This window comes from Megalobrama amblycephala, linkage group LG22 (assembly GCF_018812025.1).
Source record: "Megalobrama amblycephala isolate DHTTF-2021 linkage group LG22, ASM1881202v1, whole genome shotgun sequence".
NCBI classification, from domain to species: Eukaryota; Metazoa; Chordata; class Actinopteri; order Cypriniformes; family Xenocyprididae; genus Megalobrama; species Megalobrama amblycephala.
Window position 1 is genome coordinate 3,424,645 of NC_063065.1, and position 23,399 is coordinate 3,448,043.

General features: G+C 35.6%; 1 protein-coding gene across 1 annotated transcript; it reads right to left on the reverse strand.

The window, feature by feature from the left end:
- Positions 1-2,256: 2,256 nt before the first annotated feature.
- Positions 2,257-17,821, reverse strand: LOC125257828. The gene is made up of 3 exons (XM_048174589.1): positions 17,780-17,821; positions 17,439-17,515; positions 2,257-4,298 (listed from the first exon to the last, which is right to left on the reverse strand). Exon 3 carries the CDS (start codon positions 4,288-4,290, stop codon positions 2,716-2,718), a length of 1,575 nt encoding a protein of 524 aa, XP_048030546.1. The 5' UTR covers positions 4,291-4,298; positions 17,439-17,515; positions 17,780-17,821; the 3' UTR covers positions 2,257-2,715.
- Between the last annotated feature and the right edge of the window lie 5,578 nt (positions 17,822-23,399).

A 23,399-nucleotide genomic window follows, 5' to 3' on the forward strand; every position in this document is an offset into this window, starting at 1 on the left:
CCTTGACTTTTTGATATTAGATTTTGTTTGGGCAGTTTTAACTGCATTAACCAACCAGACAAGCAAAGTTAAAAGAAGATCAGGTGGTAGTGGTGGGCGATACTGCAAAATTTGGTATCGATCCGATTCCAAATACATATAGGGTCAGTATTGCTGATACTGATACCGATAAGATACTTTTTATTTAAAAAAAATACTTTTGTGTAGGGGAGAGCAGTATGTCATTATTTCTGAGGTGAATGAATGATCAGTTCTTTAGGCAATATTTTTTTATTAATGTATTGAAGTCCACAAAATTATTAGTTATTAGTTTGTATAGGTTTGTAGTGTTGCCACAGTATCGAATGCTCTTTTTACACGTATCACAAGTTGCAGTATTATCATTTAGTGCCGTAAAATAGCTCCACACAACGCTTCTCTTCCTCTCGGCCATCCTGATCTCTCATTCAATGTGCTATCAGCTTCGCTCACTCAGTTCGCTGCTCCTTGGCGCGTTGTGTCAGTGAGTCACGTGACGACACAACAACGAATCACAGCAGAGCAGCAGGAGGGGGAGGAGTAGCAAAGTGGGCCAGGATGTGAAAGCAGCGTTTGCTCAGGATTGTAGAGGTAGAAGACACGAGCAAAGTATAATGAACGTAGAGGAGAGATATTTAAATTAAAATATCGATTCAATTACAATTGTATCGATCTGATACCAATACCAGTGTTGGCATCGACACTATCGATATTTAGATCGATCCGCCCACCCCTATCAGGTGGTGTTGGTTATGTTTCACATAATCATTATTTGATCTGAATCACTGAACTCATTTAAAACCCAATTTCTGAATTAGATTTACATTGATTACAGCAGCACTGAGATTCTACAGCAAAAATTCAGCTTTTACATTACATGATTTAAAAAAAAAAAATCATTTAAACACACAGACATCAAGAATCAGTCTGTGAATCTCAACAATGGTGAGAATAATAAAGCATGTTGCAGTGCATTCTGGGAGCCACCAATCAAAATTCATCCCTGCCTCCCATCATGCATTGCTGCATGAATAAATTATGAGCTGAATTGTCTTAGTAATTTTCTTTATTCTTACTATTTAAATTTTGCTGTTTTTCTGTGACTTTTAGTAGCTTGTTTTCTAATGTTCAGAGTTGATCTGTTGATCAGAATATGTTGCTTGTCACCGTTGTTGAGATTCATACGCTGATTCTTGATGTCTGTGTGTGCCCAAAATAATTTTTTTTGTGATAAGGACAACTTAAAAAAAAAAAAAAAAAAACTTGTATTGATAAAGTTGATCTTGTGCTGTAGAGTCACAGTGCTGCTGTAATCAATAATGTAAATCTAACTCAGAGATTGGGCTCTAAATGAGTTCAGTGATTCAGGTCAAATAATGATTATGTGAAAACATAACCAACACCTGATCATCTTTTAGCTTTGCTTGTCTGGTTGGTTTTAATGCAGTTAAACTGCCCAAACAAAATCTAATATTAAAAAGTCAAGGGTCAAGAGCTCAACTAAAACAAACCCTGACCTCGATGATGGTAACTTAAAAATTGTGATTTTCTCCTTTGGCGATTCTGCTTGTTATCATCAGGTGTCTTCAATAATGCTCAATCATCACTCAATTAATCACTTATTTATCTCATTAATACTTCAGTGGGTGGAATAAAAATATGGCAGGACTTTTACTTTCTGACCCTTGGACTACCCACCTCTGCTTACTGATGATATGAGATTTAAATAGAAACTGCCTCATGGAAAATAATCAGATATTTCTTTTAATTTTATTATTACTTTGTTTACTTCACTCAAATAACACACTTAACTATCTACAGGGAATCTGGTAGCCAGGCAACAGACAAGTGACCAATAACATGCTAAGAACAATTCGGCCTGACGGTGGAAAAGCAGATATTATGGGTTTTATGTCTAATGCTGTTAAATTAATATTTATTGCATTTTTCTAAATCTTATGTTACCAAGATGGTGTTCAGTGTCTGTGTAAATGACACTGTGCACCTTCTATATGTTAGTATATGTTTTTTTCTGTTGTTAAACAGACATTTTATGATGTCTGATTTTATGATGATTTGTTTGTTTGTTTGTTTGTTTGTTTGTCTATTCGTCTATTCATTTGTTTTTTACAGTGAATTTTTATTGTAAAATGTCTTAAAAACTGGTCCATTTACAGTTAGTATTTCACAGTTGAATGAACAAAGATAAACATAAAATGCAAGAGCAAGACTGTTTGTTAAAGTGATTTATTGATAAGTGAAGAAAAAAGTATTTCACAATCTCTCAATAAACATTGGTTTTACCAATTGGATAATTCATTTTCTCATATAGCCACTAAATAATATAGTTAAAACAGTGAACATGATTACATATGACTATACTTTTAGGATAAATTATAACATTCTGGCTATTTGTTGCTTTAGCGATATTAGACTCACTTATTGTAGTAACTGTTTACTGTTTAGCTGCTGTCAGTTTCCAGGAAAAGACTGTCAGTAATTATTATCAGTTAATCATTTTTATCCAAACATACACCAAAGCAAAGCAAGATGGATGACAGAAAAATGTTAAATGTTATATAATCACAATTAATGTGCTTTACATCACTTGAAGGACATGTTATTAAAAGTAGCAGAATCATTTTCAGAAACCTTTTAAAGATTCAGAATTTTTTAAGGAACTGAGGAATGATTTGTTCATTTTCTAAATAAACTTTTCAAGTATCCCAGTGCTCCTTTTTTCTCTTCTCCAGCTTTCTTCATCGTTTCCATTTTTTTGGCTTTTGCAGGTTCATTTATTTCCTTCAGCTTCTCAATCAGAAAATCGGCATGCAGAAGTGTGATCAGTGAATCAGTGTTGAGAGCGATCATCTGCAGAGTTTCCACACAGTCAAAAGATTCATTCACCAGCTTTATTTTCTCTTTCTCTAATTCTTGCAGTTCTTTTTCCAGCTCCTTGACCAAAGACTCCAAAGACTCAGCCTTCTTGCTTTTCTCTTCATATTTCCGCTTCAAATTGTGATAGGTTTTCTTCTCTCTCTTTGTCTTTGTTACATATATTTTTGCTTCTTTGACATGTTTGCTGAGATGGCATCTATTTGTACATACTGTACAGTGACTATCTTTCATCACTTCACACCATGTAAAAAAGGTGTACTTCCAGCATCCTGGATAATGACAGTTCTCCTTACAGATGGTGCAGCACATCGCTACACTGGCTAGAGAAGAATTAATATCAGCCCATTCTTTGTAGGGCACTTCAACTTCATACTCAAAGTTCTTATTGTCTTTGGCATCTTTCTTGTTCTGCTCCAGAGCTTCTTGAGTTTGTTTCAGCTCATCTTGTTTTAGTTCTGTCAGGTGAACACGTGACTGTAGATTATTGATATTTGCCTCCAACTGCTTCCGTTTCTGCAACACAACTTGAGTCTTCTCCAAGGATTTTGGTTTTATTGTGTCAAGAAACTTGAAGAATTTTCCCATTCCTTTAAAACTGAGATTCCATGATTGATCATCATCTTCATCTTCATCTTCATCTTCATCAGCAGCATCTGACTGACAGTTGTCAAACAGGAAAAACACTGGCTGATTCTTGTCATTCTCTGCACACTTGATTTTAGCCTCTTTAACAGCCGTCAGGGCATTTTTAGGTTTCTTTCCATTTGAGTGTGTGAAGAGCAAGACAATGTTTTCAACAATATCTCTTCCAAATAAAGACTGAACAGAATCAAATATGTATATTTGTCTGTCAGAGAGTCGATTCTGTGATGCTTTAATCACCAGACACACTGCATGTAATTCATTGATCCCTTCAGATTTATTTAAGCTGAATAAACTCCCAGCAATCTCTTTATCAATATCAATTCCACGAGTGTCTCCATATCCTGGAGTGTCGATGACTGTTAAATCGATTGGACTCGTTTGTTGATAAAACCCATAAACAGTGATTTTGGAGGTCTGACTGTGAGCTGATGTTCGGTCACTCTGATCATCTGAGATCTCAAACCAAACCTTGTCTTCTTTCTGAACACCCAACATGTAGTTGATCATCGTATTGAGTAGGGTTGTTTTTCCTGTTCCTGTTTCTCCCACCATCAGAATGATTTTATGGGGTTTGTTTTTATCTCTCTCACCAAAAATCATTTTTCTGTAGGGTGCAGATTCATCATGAGAGTTTTTCTTCGGTTTCAGACTGTATCGAGTAGGAGTACCATGCTCAATTACTTCATATTGCTTGATGATATTGTTCAATTCTGGTCGAAAACTGGCCATTTTTTTGTCTGTAACAGAAAGAAGAAAACACATTTAAGAACTCAAGATGTCTGTATATGTTTGGTAAATTGTATAAAAAAGGTTGTGCGGCATAGTAAATGTTACACAAAAAATACTGTTTTTCTATAGATGTTTTATGGAATGTTTCATTTCAAGTCACCATGAAAGAGGTCAGCGTTTGCTTTAGTTGGGCTCTTGACTCTTTACCTTTTATTATTAAAGGGATAGTTCACTAGAGGTGTGCGATACCGCTAGATTTGGTATCGACCCGATACCAAGTAAATACAGGGCCAGTATCGCCAATACCGATACTTTTTAATAATTAAGGTGGATGTGTCTTCAACCTAAATCTAAATGATTTTTCATGACTTTTAATTTGTTTTTATGATTTGCATTTTGGGTTATTAATCAGTACTACAAAAGCTTTTGTTCAGAAACAACTTTTCGACGTCTTCCACTATGGAAAGAGGCTGCAGGTCCTTCACAATCATTTCTGATAGGCGCCTTGTAATATCCACTGCTCTTGGAGAATCAGCTATTGATAAAATAATAAATAATAAAAATAATTAAGTCTGGTGCACATCTACGTGTAGTTTAAATATAGAAACTAGTATCCCTTTCACAGCTAACACAAAAAGGGTAATTATATTCAAATATCAAATATGACCTACATTATATTCAGTATATTTGTTTCAGTTCCAGTAAATGTATTCATTTAAATAACACGCTTCAATGGAATTAATGTATTACTTCTAGGTCTTAGCATAATTCTTAAGTTGACTAAAGTAACAAATGACCAGTTATTAATTATTATAAACTAATGCTGAAGATGACTAAAATATGTCTTTCATCACTCTTATCTACCTGGATATTCTCTGCCAAACTGAAATGCCTCTGGCAGTGACTTCTGCCTCTGAGTCGCGGGTCTGTCGGGGGCAGGGGGTGGGGTAGGGGATTTTTCTCCTCCTCTCTCCGTTTCTGCAGCTCTGCATTTTCTGGTCCGTGATTTTTCATATGTTTGTACAAATTAGTTGTATTGCCACTGTATTTTAAAGACTTTCTACAAATGGTACAAGTCGCTGTTGTCTCATTTTTGGCCTGAAAATACAGCCATACAACGCTCCTCTTTCCCTCTGCTGCCATTCTCCGCCTCTGACTGACTGCTGTTAGAAATGTGCGGCTGAGCGGCGCGCGCGCCTGACTGCTGGTGGTAGCGCTAGTGGTGAGTCACGTGACGGTACAACACAGGAGAGGGGGAGGAGAGCAGTGTCGAGCACGAGCAGCACTCTTGAGAGCTTGCTCTGCTCTGTGACAGCAGCAGCATTTTGACAAACACAGCCAGGTCGCAAAACGAGAGAAACTTAAACTTAAGTATTGATATTTTCACGTTGGTATCGATCAATACCGATACCAACGTTGGTATCGATATTATCGATATTAGTATCGATCTGCCCACCTCTATAGTTCACCCAAAAATGAAAATTTGATGTTTATCTGCTTACCCCCAGAGCATCCAAGATGTAGGTGACTTTGTTTCTTCAGTAGAACACAAATGATGATTTTTAACTCCAACCGCTGCTGTCTGTCAGTCAAATAATGCTAGTGGATGGGAACTTCTACTATAAGAGTAAATAAAACATGCATAGACAAATCCAAATTAAACCCTGCAGCTCGTGACGACACATTGATGTCCTTAGACAAGAAATGATCGGTTTGTGCGAGAAACCGAACAGTATTTATATCATTTTTTACCTCTAATACACCACTATGTCCAACGGCATTCATCACTCGATTCGTTTGGTCTGATCGCGCTCTGACAACGGCAGTGACGTCTCGCTCTCATTGAAGTATATGCGCGAGACATCACTGCCGCTGTCAGAGCGCGATCAGACCAAACGAATCGAGTGATGAATGCCGTTGGACATAGTGGTGTATTAGAGGTAAAAAACAGAGGTGGAAAGTCCAGGGGTCAGAAAGTAAAAGTCCTGCCATATTTTTATTCCACCCACTGAAGCATTAATGAGATAAATAAGTGTTTAATTGAGTGATGATTGAGCATTATTGAAGACACCTGATGATAACAAGCAGAATCACCAAAGGAGAAAATCACAATTTTTAAGTTACCATCATCGAGGTCAGGGTTTGTTTTAGCTGAGCTCTTGACCCTTGACTATTTAATATTAGGTTTTGTTTGGGCAGTTTTAACTGCATTAGAACCAACCAGGGGTGCGTTTCCCAAAGCGAACTATGGTCGCAAGTTCCGTCGTTACCAATAGAGTTCAATGGGACTTACGACCATAGTTGGCTAACGATGCTTTCGGGAAACTCACCCCAGACAAGCAAAGCTAAAAGATGATCAGGTGGTGTTGGTTATGTTTTCACATAATCATTTATCACTGAACTCATTTAGAGCCCAATCTCTGAGTTAGGTTTACATTATTGATTACAGCAGCACTGTGATTCTGCAAAAAATCAGCTAATACAGATTTTTTTTTTTTTTTTTAAGAGTTCTGATTTAAAAAAAAAAAAGCAGAACTCATTTAAACACACAGACATCAAGAATCATCCTGTGAATCTCAACAGTGGTGGCCATCATAAAGCATCTTGCAGTGCATTCTGGGAGCCACCAATCAAAATTCATCCATGGCTCCCATCATGCATTGCTGCATGAATAAATTATGAGCTGAATTGTCTTATTAATTTTCTTTATTCTCACTATTAAAATTTTGCTGTTTTTCTGTGACTTTTTAGTAGCTTGTTTTCTAATGTTCAGAGTTGATCTGTTGATCAGAATATGTTGCTTGTCACCGTTATTGAGATTCATACGCTGATTCTTGATGTCTGTGTGTCTAAACTATATATATTTATATATTTTTTTTTTTTGTGATAAGGACAACTTTTTTTGAAAAAAAAAATTGTATTGATAAAGTTGATCTTCTGCTGTAGAATCACAGTTCTGCTGTAATCAATAATGTAAATCTAACTCAGAGATTGGGCTCTAAATGAGTTCAGTGATTCAGATCAAATAATGATTATGAGAAAACATTACCAACACCTGATCATCTTTTAACTTTGCTTGTCTGGTTGGTTGGTTTTAATGCAGTTAAAACTGCTCAAAAAAATAATATTATTAAAAGATAATAATAATAATAATAATATTAAAAGGTCAAGGATCAAGAGCTCAACTAAAACAAACCCTGACCTCGATGATGGTAACTTAAAAATTGTGATTTTCTCCTTTGGTGATTCTGCTTGTTATCATCAGGTGTCTTCAATAATGCTCAATCATCACTCAATTAATCACTTATTTATCTCATTAATGCTTCAGTGGGAGGAATAAAAATATGGCAGGACTTTTACTTTCTGACCCCTGGACTTTCCACCTCTGGTAAAAAATGATATAAATACTGTTTGGTTTCTCACACAAACCGATCGTTTCGTGTCTTAAGACATCAATGTGTCGTCACGAGCCGCAGGGTTTCATTTGGATTTGTCTGTCGTGTTTTATTTACTTTTATAGCCCAAGTTCCCGCTGACTTGCATTATACCACTGACAGACGGCAGCGGTTGCAGTTAAAAATCATCATTTGTGTTCTACTGAAGAAACAAAGACACCTACATCTTGGATGCGCTGGGGGTAAGCAGATAAACATCACATTTTCATTTTTGGGTGAACTATCCCTTTAAGCCTTTTATAATAATTTTTCTGGCTGCTCCAAATTTGTTTGTATTTATAAGGCACATTTGTTATGGTCAGAGTAAACATGATCTGGTCACAATGTATTTTGATAAAGAAATTTTTATCATGCATATATTTTTTTTAGAATATTACATTGTGAAAGGAAGTTTCAGTGTTTAAACACACACAGACATCAAGAGTCAGCGTATGAATCTCAATGACGGTGACAAGCAACATATTCTGATAAACAGATCAACTCTAAACATTAGACTACTAAAAAGTCGCATAAACAGAACAAAATAAAATATTAGAATAAAGGAAATTACTAAGACAATTCAGCTCATAATTTATTCATGCAGCAATGCATGATGGGAGGCATGGATGAATTTTTGATTGGTGACACCCAGAATGCACTGCAACATGCTTTATTATTCTCACCACTGTTGAGATTCACATCTTCTGCTGTAGAATCACAGTTCTGCTGTAATCAATAATGTAAATGTAACTCAGAGATTGAGCTCTAAATGAGTTCAGTGATTCAGATCAAATAATAATTATTTAAAAACATAACCAACACCACCTGATTATTTTTTTTTTTTTTTGTTTGTCTGGTTGTTATAACTTAGTTTAACTAACTCAAAATTATTTAGTTTTAAAAGTCAAGGATCAAGAACTAAAGCATTCCCTGATCTCCATGATAGGGACTTAAAACTTGTGATTTTCTTTGGTGATTCTGCTTGTCAACATCAGATCACCTTCCTGACACATTTACTGTGTTAAAATCATCACACAATGAATGTGTCAAAATTAACACAATGAGTGTTGTTCCTAAACTCACATACTGATGTGTAAGAATTGAGCCAATTTAAGTAATTTTTTAACAAATGCTTTTTGACACATTCTGAATGTCTGTGTTTGACACAGTGAATGTGTAAAAAGTGTTGTCCCAAAACACAAGCATTGATGTGTCAGACTTTTTTTCTTTTTTTTCCCCGACTGGACCTAACAAAGAGATCATTGCAAATGTGATCTTCATGATCAGAAGTAGCACATGTGTTTTATTTTGTTGTTGTTTTCCTCTTTCCTTCAATGATTCTGCCTGTTAACAGCAGGTGTTCATCACTAGTGCTTAATTAATGAATTAATGAGTTATCTCATTAACTTCCCTCTTGAATGGTCTTGGTCTCAGTCTTGGAGGGTCTGGGGTCTCATTTATAAAGTGTGCGTACGCACAAAACGGGGCTGGAAACGTGTACGCCAGTTCCCAAGCAAAGGTTGTGATCTATAAAAAACAAACTTGACGGGAGAATGTGCGCACCTTTAAGCAAACTTTGAGCCGTGCGTACGCACATTCTGGAGACAAAGGGAATTGGCGACACCGATGGTGAGCTGAGGGACTGACGGCAGATGAAGGAAAACCACTTTAAATCCTCATTATGAATCATAATCATAAATACAGTGCATGTTCACAATAACAGTTTAAATAAATAAAAGAATGATTTAAACTCGCATGGAAACTCACGTTTTCATTTTGATATAGCCTACACATTTATATTACACTTTCACTATTGGCGATAAGCGCTGAAATTACATTACGCAGTCATTACGGAGAAGTTAAAAATTATATGAATTTAAATAGTAGATGTGCTACTTTCAAACACTTTTCCTGTGACACTCTGCTTTAATGACATTCCCAGCCAGCAGAGCCATGTGGGGCCCAAATGGGTTTGACCTGGGCTATCTAACTGGGACCCAGCCAGTTTTGCACCCAGTTTCCATGGAGGCCCCACATGGATTTGCCCAGATGAAATGAACACTGCTCAGTGTGCACACTACAGGCTGTTAAATGAAACACAGAAACATGCTGGAGTTAATGAGATAATTAGGTGATAACGAGCAGAATCACTGAAGGACAGAGAAACAACAAGAACTACGACTTCAGCCACAGCCTTCGATGAAATCAACTGAAGATAAAAGACATTAAATCACTCAAGATCTGATTAAACATCTCCACAAACAGCATTACCAGCTTCACTTATTACTAACCAGACTGACTTTATTTCTGACATTCATCTACAAAAGTTGTTATTGAGAATAACCAGAGATTTAGATGTTGATGATTTGTTGAAAATACGTTTGGTTTGATGTCACCGTGATCGAGGTCAGCACTTACTTCAGTTAGGCAGTTTGCCTCTTAACTACATCTTTTAATTTTTTCTCTGGCTGTTTGTTATGGCAAGAAAAACAACAGACAATGTGGTCGGCTGTTAAATTATAACAATATAGTCATCATTTAGTGGCTTAATTCATTGATATAATGACTGAGCTTTTTATGAGCGAAATGTGTTTAAATTTGTGCTGGATCTCCTCTAGAATTACAACACTAAAAATGTTTTAATCAGAAAATTTGAAAAACACATTGCTCACTAAACACTTCAAACCTCCTGCAAGATTCACTTACACAGACATCAAGAATCAGCGTATGATTCTCAACAATGGTGACATGCTTCATGGTGCAATGCATTCTGGGAGCCATGGATGAGTTTTGTATGAGGCACCCAGAATGCATTGCACCATGAAGCATGTCACCATTGTTGAGAATCATACGCTGATTCTTGATGTCTGTGTAAGTGAATCTTGCAGGAGGTTTGAAGTGTTTAGTGAGCAATGTGTTTTTCAAATTTTCTGATTAAAACATTTTTAGTGTTGTAATTCTAGAGGAGATCCAGCACAAATTTAAACACATTTCGCTCATAAAAAGCTCAGTCATTATATCAATGAATTAAGCCACTAAATGATGACTATATTGTTATAATTTAACAGCCGACCACATTGTCTGTTGTTTTTCTTGCCATAACAAACAGCCAGAGAAAAAATTAAAAGATGTAGTTAAGAGGCAAACTGCCTAACTGAAGTAAGTGCTGACCTCGATCACGGTGACATCAAACCAAACGTATTTTCAACAAATCATCAACATCTAAATCTCTGGTTATTCTCAATAACAACTTTTGTAGATGAATGTCAGAAATAAAGTCAGTCTGGTTAGTAATAAGTGAAGCTGGTAATGCTGTTTGTGGAGATGTTTAATCAGATCTTGAGTGATTTAATGTCTTTTATCTTCAGTTGATTTCATCGAAGGCTGTGGCTGAAGTCGTAGTTCTTGTTGTTTCTCTGTCCTTCAGTGATTCTGCTCGTTATCACCTAATTATCTCATTAACTCCAGCATGTTTCTGTGTTTCATTTAACAGCCTGTAGTGTGCACACTGAGCAGTGTTCATTTCATCTGGGCAAATCCATGTGGGGCCTCCATGGAAACTGGGTGCAAAACTGGCTGGGTCCCAGTTAGATAGCCCAGGTCAAACCCATTTGGGCCCCCACATGGCTCTGCTGGCTGGGTTGAGGAGCGCTAGGAGCACAACATCTGCAGTTTAGTTAAAGAGGAATTATTATGACAAAATATTTTAGCAAGAACAACGATCAGTGATGCACACTTAACTTGGATATTATGGAAGATACTGCTGGATTCGGTGGTAGAACGGTCCGTTGTCCAGTTTGAATAGGTCCAATGATGATATCTTACTGTATAACCGCAGCTGCAGGAGGTGTTGATGTTGTGTGAAGGATCTTCAAACAATTATCACCATATTTGAAGGATATAATTTGAGGAAAACGGCAAGATTTGCATGCTTGTATTTACACTGCAATAAATAAGTAGGCCAATCTGTTTCTACTAAAAATAGCCTATAAACTTCCTAAAAGATATATTCACCTTATCAGTAAAACTGCAAATTTGAGTTGTTTAAAACTATTAAAATACTATTTGGTCAGTAGAAATGAAACCTTTATCTGAAGTATTTGGTACAATTTTGTTTTTATGGATATTTTGATATATTTATTCTAAAACATAAAGAGGATATTGGATGATTTTTATCACTGTAGTGTATTGCACAAATGGCATTTTTAGTTCATATCTAATATTTTCCAATGTCTTGTACCTTTGACGGTGTTAACCGTGGATGTCTCGTGGATGGGAACATGTATGGAAATGATATGCAGATGAGGTTATGCATAGTAAAACTAGGCGTCATAAGCTCCATATATGGTGATTTCGGGGAGGAGACGGGGTGATGTACGTACGCACAATCTTCCGCTGACTGGGATTTATAAAGGGATTTGTGAGCAGATTCTGGCGTATGCATGGTTTTATAAATCTGAATATTTTTGTGCGTACGCAGAATTTAGCTTTTGCGCGTACGTACACTTTTAGGATGAAATCTACGCAAAGTTTTATAAATGAGACCCCAAGGCCCTCATTTATCAAAAGTGCATAGAAAAGGTTCTATATTTTATCCAACGGATGAAATTTAGAATGTGCCTAAGTACAAGAAAATCCGCATTTATCAAACTTGCGCACGCAGTTCTTACGCACATGAGTAAGCAATCATTGTTGATAAATCCCACATGTGCGTAAGTACCATGCTCGTTCACGTTCACAGTCATTAGCATTCGGAAACGCCTCCAATGAACCATATATGGTGACAAAACTTCCCTTTAAAAATCATGTGATTGTTTTTTTTTTCTCACTGCAATAATGGCAAAGAGAGCTCTTGTTAAGCAGATCAGCATGGTCTTGGAAAACACGCTCTCTGTGGAGTGCATTGTTTGCAAAGTCTTCCAATAACACAAGATAAAATAAAGATAAAGTTTACTTAATTTTTCTTTTGCAAGTTTTTGCACATATAGACTATTTAAATAAATTTCAAATATGGATTTAAGTTACTCTACTTAGCTAAGATAGTAAAATTATGAGTAATTTTAATTTGACCAGTAAAAAGTTGAGTAATTTATATTTAGCTGAAAATTCTTTTGCAATACATTTTACACAAACAATGTAACACTGAATGATACCATGCTATTAATATGTATGCTTTGCTTAAAAACATCTAAACAAGTAATGCAATAGATATTGTGTAGTCACAATATTTATGTACTGGTCGATTTGCTATTCTTGAACACAGAGACCTCAATACTTGGTACACAACACACAATGACGGTAACATTTGATGAAACATTTTTGAGTGTGATTGTGGCATTTTGAGTAGAAAATGAACTCCAAATGTCACAAAATGGCAAGTAACTAAACCTAACCACAAAAGCAATGATAAAACAGTGTAAAAACAGCTGGAAAACAGCGAAAAGTTGACCTCATTAATTATTCAAGGCCCAGTGCATGATGGGAACAGCAGTATCAGAAAAGTTGAGAAGTTTTAGTTAATTTTATAATGTTGATATTTACGCTTTAATTTTTACAAGCTTAAATTGAGTACTACTAAATAACTAACATTTGTTTGTTTTTTTCCTGTAGTATTTACTTCACCATAATTTAGTTATTTATTTATTTCTCTAGGACCGAACTTACTTACCCCTGATATAAAACAATAGAGAGATTTAAATTTCCTAAGACATTTTTGATCAAGAAATACAGTATGCATGGAGGCGTGAATCATCATGAATAATCCTGTGATTCACACCTGGGAAGACAAAAGATTTGCATAAAGACCTGTAATGACCTGCATAAATAATGAGCTCTTTACTTACTTCAAACTCAAAAGTAAAGGAAAGTTTTAAATACTCATAACAGTTAATTTAACTGAACTAATTTGTTTAAGTTTGTCCTACTCAAACGAATTAAGTATTTTGAGCGTTAGGGTTTACAGTGCACAAACAGCATTACCAGCTTCACTTACTACCAGTGGTGGGTAATCCAGGGGTCAAAGAGTAAAAGTCCTGCCATATTTTTATTCCACCCACTGAAGCATTAATGAGATAAATAAGTGATTAATTGAGTGATGATTGAGCATTATTGAAGACACCTGATGATAACAAGCAGAATCACCAAAGGAGAAAATCACAATTTTTAAGTTAAGCCGAGTTCAGACTGCACGATTTAGTCAGGTCACTGTTCTTTTCACACTGCATGACTATCTTGGCCAGCATTCAGTCGCTGCTGTGTTCATACTGCACGATGGATCGGCGACAGAAGGTTTCACACTGCGTGACTTTACAATAGAAAGAATCGCCGACAACTCTGTCTGGCACGCAAACTACGTTTCACAACCAAACACACGCGAGATGTGACAAGGAAACAATGCGATATCACCAGAGGTGGAAAGTCCAGGAGTCAGAAAGTAAAAGTCCTGCCATATTTTTTATTCCACCCACTGAAGCAGTGTTAAAGTTAATGAGATAATTAAGTGATTAATTGAGTGATGATTGAGCATTATTGAAGACACCTGATGATAACAAGCAGAATCACCAAAGGAGAAAATCACAATTTTTAAGCCACCATCACAGAGATCAGGGGTTGCTTTAGTTGAGCTCTTGATCCTTCACTTTTTAAATGAAAATTTGTTTGGGCTGCTGTAACTGAGTTATAACAGCCAGACACACAAAGAGAAAAGATGATCAGGTGTTGTTGGTTGTGTTTTCACATAATCATTATTTGACCTGAATCACTGAACTCAGTTAGAGCCCAATCTCTGAGTTAGATTTACGTTATTGATTACAGCAGCACTGTGATTCTACAGCAGAAGATCAGCTTTATCAATGTACTCTGAATGATTTCTTAAAAGTTGTTCTGATCAAAAAAAAAAAAGTCTTTCTCTTAGGCACACACAGACATCAAGAATCAGCGTATGAATCTCAATAACGGTGACAAGCAACATATTCTGATCAACAGATCAACTCTGAACATTAGAAAACAAGCTACTAAAAAGTCACAGAAAAACAGCAAAATTTTAATAGTGAGAATAAAGAAAATTACTAAGACAATTCATCTCATAATTTATTCATGCAGCAATGCACGATGGGAGCCATGGATGAATTTTGATTGGTGGCACCCAGAATGCACTGCAACATGCTTTTTGATGGTCACCACTGTTGAGATTCACAGGCTGATTCTTGATCTCTGTGTGTCTAAATGAAAGCCTTTTTTTTTTTTTTCTAAGAACAACTTTTGATGAAATCTTTGAATTATTTTGAAAAAAAAAAAAAAAAAAAAAAACTGGATCTTGTGCTGTAGAATCACAGTGCTGCTGTAATCAATAATGTAAATCTAACTGAAAGATTGAGCTCTAAATGAGTTCAGTGATTCAGGTCAAACAATGATTATGTGAAAACATAACCAACAACACCTGATCGCTTTTTAACTTTGCTTTTCTGGTTGGTTTTAATGCAGTTAAAACTGCCCAAACAAAATCTAATATTAAAATATCAAGGGTCAAGAGCTCAGCTAAAACAAACCCTGACCTCGATGATGGTAACTTAAAAATTGTGATTTTCTCCTTTGGTGATTCTGCTTGTTATCATCAGGTGTCTTCAATAATGCTCAATCATCACTCAATTAATCACTTATTTATCTCATTAATGCTTCAGTGGGTGGAATAAAAATATGGCAGGACTTTTACTCTTTGACCCCTGGATTACCCACCACTGCTTATTACTAACCAGACTGACTTTATTTCTGTCACACGTCTACAGAAGATTATATTGAGAATTAACAGAAGTTTAGATGTTTAGTTTGAGGTCACCATCATGGAGGTTGATGGTTGCTTTAGTTGAGCTCTTGACCCTGACTATTGTAGAGTTGATTCTTTATCAGTGATAAAAGGTGTTTTTTTTTAGAAAACATTTCTGTATTGCTAAAGAAGTTTAACATGTTTGTTTTAGAAACTGACAAACAACTGCATTAAAGTGGTTTAATAAACTGCTTTATTGTTTTCTTTACTTTTGCTATTGAAGTGTTATGAGAAAAAGAAACAATCAACTCAAAAATGTGATTGAAATGTTTTTTTAACACTGAATTGATTTATATTGGATTGTTAAAAAATGAAATGCTCAGACATCAGCACTGTTCATACAAACCTCACCAATGGTGACAATAAAAAAAATTCAGCTGCATAATTTATTCATGTCGCAATGCATGCTGGGAACCAAGAATGTGTTTTGTATGCAGGGTCCGTGTATCTTTTGGTCATTCGTTTTTTTGATTTAATAATGAAATCAAAAAATGAAAAACAGCTGAAAATTCTAGCATGGTAATTATTTTCAAACAAAACGAAAAACAAGAATTCGGCTTTATTTTTCGTTTTTCATTCAGGGGTAGAAAATTAATAAACAACTTGAATATTTGATCTCAACATGTGGGCGGGAATGAAACACCCCTTTCCGCTGATTGGTCAACCAAACATTAAACGGTGTCGTCATCAGTTCTTCCGCAGTTCAGAGCAGCATAATAATAGTCCTTTGCTGCGATGGATTTAAGCATCATTTTAACCTTGTACTGAGGTTCAATGAACGTCTATATCGGACATGCAGAAGACGTCAAAAAAAGACGTCTTAAAAACTTTCATTCTGGCTCCTCAGTGGACGTCTGTTCAACGTCTGACTTTTGTGACAAAGACATTGAAAAGACGTTTTCTGGACATAGCTTTGTTCAGTGGGATAATGCCGTTATCTTACAGAATGTTTCAGTGATTGACTTTAGTGAAATATGAATTTGACAACGATGTTAGGGTGAACTTGTTTTAGTTATATCAATAAAACCCTGAAATAAGACTTTGTACAATAAATCAGAGATGAAAGGTTTTCATATTTAATGCCATCTACCAGTGTCAGAAATTAACTTATATGGGACAAATGATTTTCAGGGGTATTTTTTTTTTACATTTATACATAATTTCTTTCCTAATCTTATTAAATATTTATGCTATCTATAATGTTAAATTCTTAAATGTAGTCAAATAAATTAGAATAATATGACACTAGGCTGTTACCAATTAAATCAGTATCAGTCAACTGCATGATGCTTTCAGATGTAACTACTTACAGTAAATACATTTACACATTAATTACAACAGTATAATATAATGAGATTAATATTTTAAACAACATTTTTATTCAGAAATATGAAATGACAAAATGAAATGATACTTGGATTATGAAAGTAATTTCGCCACTAGGTGGCGGTAAGTCATTGTGTTAAAGAAGGAGTCATTTATTCATTTGTCGATTCATTCAGGAATAAAATCAAGTGGCTGTCTATATTAATTGATCACTAAACAATCGTCTATATTAATGGGTTGTTCAAAGACTCTTATTCATACAGGAAAACAACTCAGCTGTCAAAGCCAATTTTGTCCCCTTTTTGAAGGGTCAGTTTTTTGTACTGTTAAATAAAGGTACAAAATTGTCACCAAAGGTACAAAACTGGTCTCTTAAGGTACAAATCACAAGGGTACAAATTTGTACCATTGTAACCCTAAAGGTACAATTATGTACTTTTTTTTCTCTGAGAGTCTGTACTCGGGAATTGGAATTGGTTAAATTAGGATGAATAAATAATAGAAAAAGCAAAACGAACAGAATGTTACAACTGAAGACAGATGACACTGAATAATGATATTCTTACCTTTCTGATAACAGCGGAGATTGTGTCTTAACTGGTTCAGAGAGTGGGGGTCTTTCAGCTTATAAAGCAATTTGATGCTAAACAATACAAAAAATAGACAAAATAAAACAAATATTTATTTTAAATGAATGGGAACATTAAATCTCCCTCTCACTTTATTTCTATTTTAATTAATATTTAGTAATAGCAAATATTATACTTGCAGTACTTCATTATTAATTAAGATCAACATCAATAATGTAATTTAATAATACACTGCAAATTCTTAGCGTACACATATACAGTTATATACTTCATGTAGGCATAAAGATGTTATATTTCAGTAAGATGGATCTACTTACAATGATCCTTGTTAAACAGTCAGTCCTTCTTCAGCAGGTGAGGAGAACTAGACAAATAACTGAATCAGAATGCTTATTTATAGTATACTGATGTCAACTCCCATTTTCTGAAAGTCATGTGATTTTTAGGAAAACCAGATGTGTCTGAAACCACAATGCAGGGAGGATTGATGATGCTTTTGATTTTCTTCTCCCCCTGCAGGATGGTACTCTGTGTTTTCTCATATGGCCTCTAGGTGGCAGTGCTCAGGTTCTCAGTTACTAACACACTATAACTGATTCATCCCCAATAGTATCCAGCTGCAAACCCACAGCACCAGCAGTTTCAGAACTGCTGTTGCTGCGGAACTGCTGATATGAATAAGATATCATGATGTACCAATAGCCTATTGGTCATGCTTAATATCAATGAAAGGATACAAATACAGTTTATACTTCAAGGATATAGGCAACAACTATACGCTTTTTATTTAAAAATATTAATTAATGTGTTGTAAAGTGTTTCCCAGAAGCCATAAACAAAGATGAGCTGGTGATATCATTTTTAGCATTATAAAGTAGTTTAAAAAAAATACATCAGAATCAGAATGTGCTTTATTCGCTAGGTGTGCACAAACACACAAGGAATTTGTTGTGGTTTTCTACAGAAGCTCTTGGTACACACATAAGACATGAGAACAGAAACATTTAAACTAAGAAAATAATAATAAATAAGTAAAATTAAATTAATAATAATACTAATGTGGTATACATCTGGAACAGAAGACCTACATATTTGTATTGTATATACAGCAGGATGAATAGAACATATATATATTTACAAAACTAATTTTTACTTTCACTCAAGTACTGAAAGTGAATTCTAAAACAGGGGCAATTGCTATGTTAGCTGTTTAAGCTGGAGATAGCGTTGGGGAAGAACTGTTCTTATCAGAGGTGGCCAGAGGTGGGTAATCCAGGGGCCAAAGAGTAAAAGTCCTGCCATATTTTTATTCCACCCACTGAAGCATTAATGAGATAAATAAGTGATTAATTGAGTGATGATTGAGCATTATTGAAGACACCTGATGATAACAAGCAGAATCACCAAAGGAGAAAATCACAATTTTTAAGTCTCCACCATCGAGGTCAGGGTTTGTTTTAATTGAGCTCTTGACCCTTGACTTTTTAATATTAGATTTTGTTTGGGCAGTTTTAACTGCATTAAAACCAACCAGACAAGCAAAGTTAAAAGATGATCAGGTGTTGTTGGTTATGTTTTCACTTAATCATTATTTGATCTGAATCACTGAACTCATTTAGAGCCCAATCTCTGAGTTAGATTGACATTATTGATTACAGCAGCACTGTGACTCTACAGCAGAAGATCAACTTTATCAATGCAAAAAAATTTTTTTTTAAAGTTTGATAAAAAAAAAAAAAAAAAATGAACAAAAAATCACCTAAACACACAGACGTCAAGAATCAGTCTGTGAATCTCAACAATGGTGAAAATAATAAAGCATGTTGCAGTGCATTCTGGGTGCCACCAATCAAAACTCATCCATGCCTCCCATCATGCATTGCTGCATGAATAAAGTATGAGCTGAATTGTCTTAGTAATTTTCTTTATTCTCACTATTTAAATTTTGCTGTTTTTCTGTGACTTTTTAGTAGCTTGTTTTCTAATGTTCAGAGTTGATCTGTTGATCAGAATATGTTGCTTGTCACCGTCATTGAGATTCATACGCTGATTCTTGATGTTTGTGTGTCAGGGGCAGATCTAGAAAATTATTTATAGGGTGGCCAAGGGGTGGCAACACCAAAGCAAGTGCCCATGCTTAGTTATTGGAGATTTAAGGCCTGACATACACAATTGTGTTCACAAACATTGCATTACCACAAAGTAGTCCTCTATATACTGTATAAAATTTAAAAATAAATAACAAGATTTCAATATCCATCATGACACCAAGTCAAGACACTATATGAAAAACTTCAACAGATTCTAAATGAGTCTGAGCTTGTATCACTAAAGGAGATGAGCAGTTTTATTAATATTACTCAGACTACTTTGATGGTTTAAATCACATGTTTTAGTGCAAGTTAAAGAGTAACAAAACTATTTTTGAGTTTTTGTTATTAACAGAGATGGGAATGTCTGTGTGTGTTCACCCAGAGCAACCTATCAACCACATATTCTAGCAACACCCCAGCAACTGCATAGCAAGAGCCTAGCAACCACCCAGAATCTCCTAGCAACCACCTAGCAACACTTTAGCAATCACCCAGAACATCTATATTCTGGCCTAACTGACCAAAGTTTTTACGGTTTTTAAACAAGACTTTAAATTGGCTTTATGACAAGCCAGCATAAATTTGTCTTTCAAACTTTTCAGTCTAGTTATTGTTTTTCTTGATTGCTAACGCACAATTCATGAAACAATTCAACATTTTCTCACAACTACCCACTGAGCAAATTACGTCCAGAAGACGTCTTTTTGAGGTCTTGTCTCAGGTTGAAAAGACGTCCACTGAGGGGCCAGAATGAAAGTTTTTATGACGTCTTTTTTTGACGTCTTCTGGACATCCGATATAGACGAACAAGCAGAATCACCAAAGGAGAAAAATCACAATTTTTAAGCCACCATCGTGGAGATGAGTGTTTGCTTTAGTTGGGCTCTTGACCCTTAACTTCTTAATAATACTTTTTGTTTGGGCTGTTTCAACTGAGTCAAAACAGCCAGACAAGCAAAGAGAAATGATCAGGTGTCAGTTATGTTTTCACTTAATCATTATTTGATCTGAATCACTGAACTCATTTAGAGCCCAATCTCTGAGTTAGATTTACATTATTGATTACAGCAGCACTGTGATTCTACAGCACAAGATCAGCTTTATCAATATAATCTGAAAGATTTTACATGATAAAAAAAAAAAATCTTTCTTTTAGGTGCACACAGACATCAAGTATCAGCCTGTGAATCTCAACGACGGTGACAAGCAACATATTCTGATCAACAGATCAACTCTGAACATTAGAAAACAAGCTACTAAAAAGTCACAAAAAAACAGCAAAATTTAAATAGTGAGAATAAAGAAAATTACTAAGACAATTCAGCTCATAATTTATTCATGAAGCAATGCATGATGGGAGCCATGGGTGAATTTTGATTGGTGGCTCCCAGAATGCACTGCAACATGCTTTATTATTCTCACCACTGTTGAGATTCACAGGCTGATTTTTGATGTCTGTGTGTGCCTAAAAGAAAGATCTTTTATTTTTTGTTCAGCGCACCTTTTCTGAAATCATTTGAATCATATTGTAAAAGCTGATCTTGTGCTGTAGAATCACAGTTCTGCTGTAATCAATAATGTAAAACTAACTCAGTGATTCAGGTCAAATAATGATTATGTGAAAACATAATCAACACCTGATCATTTCTCTTTGCTTATCTGGCTGTTTTGACTCAGTTGAAACAGCCCAAACAAAAACTATTATTAAGAAGTTAAGGGTCAAGAGCCCAACTAAAGCAAACACTCATCTCCACGATGGTGGCTTAAAAATTGTGATTTTTCTCCTTTGGTGATTCTGCTTGTTCGTCTATATCGGATGTCCAGAAGACGTCAAAAAAAAGACATCATAAAAACTTTCATTCTGGCCCCTCAGTGGACGTCTTTTCAACCTGAGACAAGACCTCAAAAAGACGTCTTCTGGACGTAATTTGCTCAGTGGGTATAAACACAATCTCAAAATACACCAACTTGTACAAACCTCAAACTTCCAGGTCAAAATAAAATGTTCTAGTCAAAAACTTATTCTTGTCTGACAAAATCAAACTTTGGCATCAGATGACACACAAAATGTAACAAATACACACTACTGCACTAGTGAGATCAATTCATATAACACTGTAACAATAAAACCTCTTACTGGGATTCAGGAATTATTTTGCAGCTCAATGTCTACTACACTATAAAAAAATACATTTACAGATGCAGATACAGTGAATACAGCAATGAACTTTTGGAAGGACTTTTTTCTTTTTTCATTTTACTATTATAAATTGATCTTGCGGTAGACGAAAAGCATGAAAAAATAAGAATGAACTTGGTATGCCACACAATACAGTATACTGTCAATTGCAGTAAAAGTAAATTCAGCATCCTCTGCACATTTGGACAAATTTCATTACAGTATACTATAGCAGTGTATTGGTCTTCTGCAGGGGCGGATCTACCGGGGTGGCACGGGGTGGCAACTGCCACCCTAAGAAAAAGCTTTGCCACCCCAAAATCATCAGAGAATAAAATATAAATGTTAGCAGTGTTTCAAGTACTACTGTTCAGCAGCGGCGCTTTAATGTGATGACCTAAAAAAAAGTCAGCATAACGCAAAATAATTTAAAGAAAACACGTCTTTCAATAAACTGTGCATGGTTGCACGCGCACACAGCATGTCCAGTGTAGTCAGCTTCATTAACAAATGACTCTTATGAACCGGTTCTTTGAGAGTCAAAAACACAGCGCAGCCAAGTTCACTTACGATTTTTTTCCCATATTTGTTTGCGAATCGGAAAATGACTGCTTCCCGGTTAACTCAGAAGTCCCGTGAGAAATGTAATCCCATCCGAATATGTCTGAGATTCATTTTTTGTAATTTTTGGCGAGCTGATTCACCGACCGCCCGCTCCACTTTCATCATGGATACGTTCTTTTTGTCATCCCACGAAACAGTAACATGAAATCAATAAGAAGATCCCGATCACAGAAAATAATAACAGAGTTAGGTAAGAATCTAAATGTATTTTAGCTTTTCTCGATTGCTAACGTGACTTATAAGTTAATCACTTATAAGTGATTGTTAACCCAATTTCCCAAACCATTCGTTCAGTTCTCAAAACAAAGACATTTCTCAAAATGTTTAACAATGACAACATTTGGTAGCAAAACTGATGACACACCAGTCAAAATCTGAGAGAGAGCTGAATGAATAATTTACAGGGGTTTAGTCTAGTGTCAGAAGACCATAGGCAACGCGAACTGAATGACTACCTATCGCTCATGGCTGAGCTTGCGTTGTCCTATGGGGGAGGACATTTCTACACTTACCACAAGCTTTTCTCTGCTAAATGCGTGGTCAGGGTCGCCCAGTGGAACCAGTGCCCTTACTGGGGTGCACTCGACCCTGACCTGCACAGCAGAATTTTCCTCGGCTGCAGGAATATTTCATGCGCTGTTTGCAGGTCAGCACAGTAAAATCCCGAGTGTTAAATTAACACCCAAAGTGTACATATGAGTCCAAGTTAAAGTTGAGATAATTGATTGATGATTGAGTGATGATTGACAATTAGTGGTGACACCTGATGTTAATAAGCAGAATCACTGAAGGAAAGAGAGAAAAAAGATGTTAATGTATGTTTTATGAATGTTTCATTCACCATTTCAGTCATCATGAAAGAGGTCAGCGTTTGCTTTAGTTGGGCTTTTGACTCTTTACCTTTTATTATTAGTTTTTCTCTGATTGCTCCAACTTTCTGTTTGTAAAGCACATTTGTTATGGTTGGAGAAAATATGAGCTTGTCACAATATAATTTGATGATGATATTGTCATCATGCAATGGCCTGATGTCATTTAGAG

Coding starts and splice junctions, on each gene's coding strand:
- LOC125257828 (XM_048174589.1), bottom strand. CDS start 4,290: ATGGCCAGTTTTCGACCAGAATTGAACAATATCATCAAGCAATATGAA.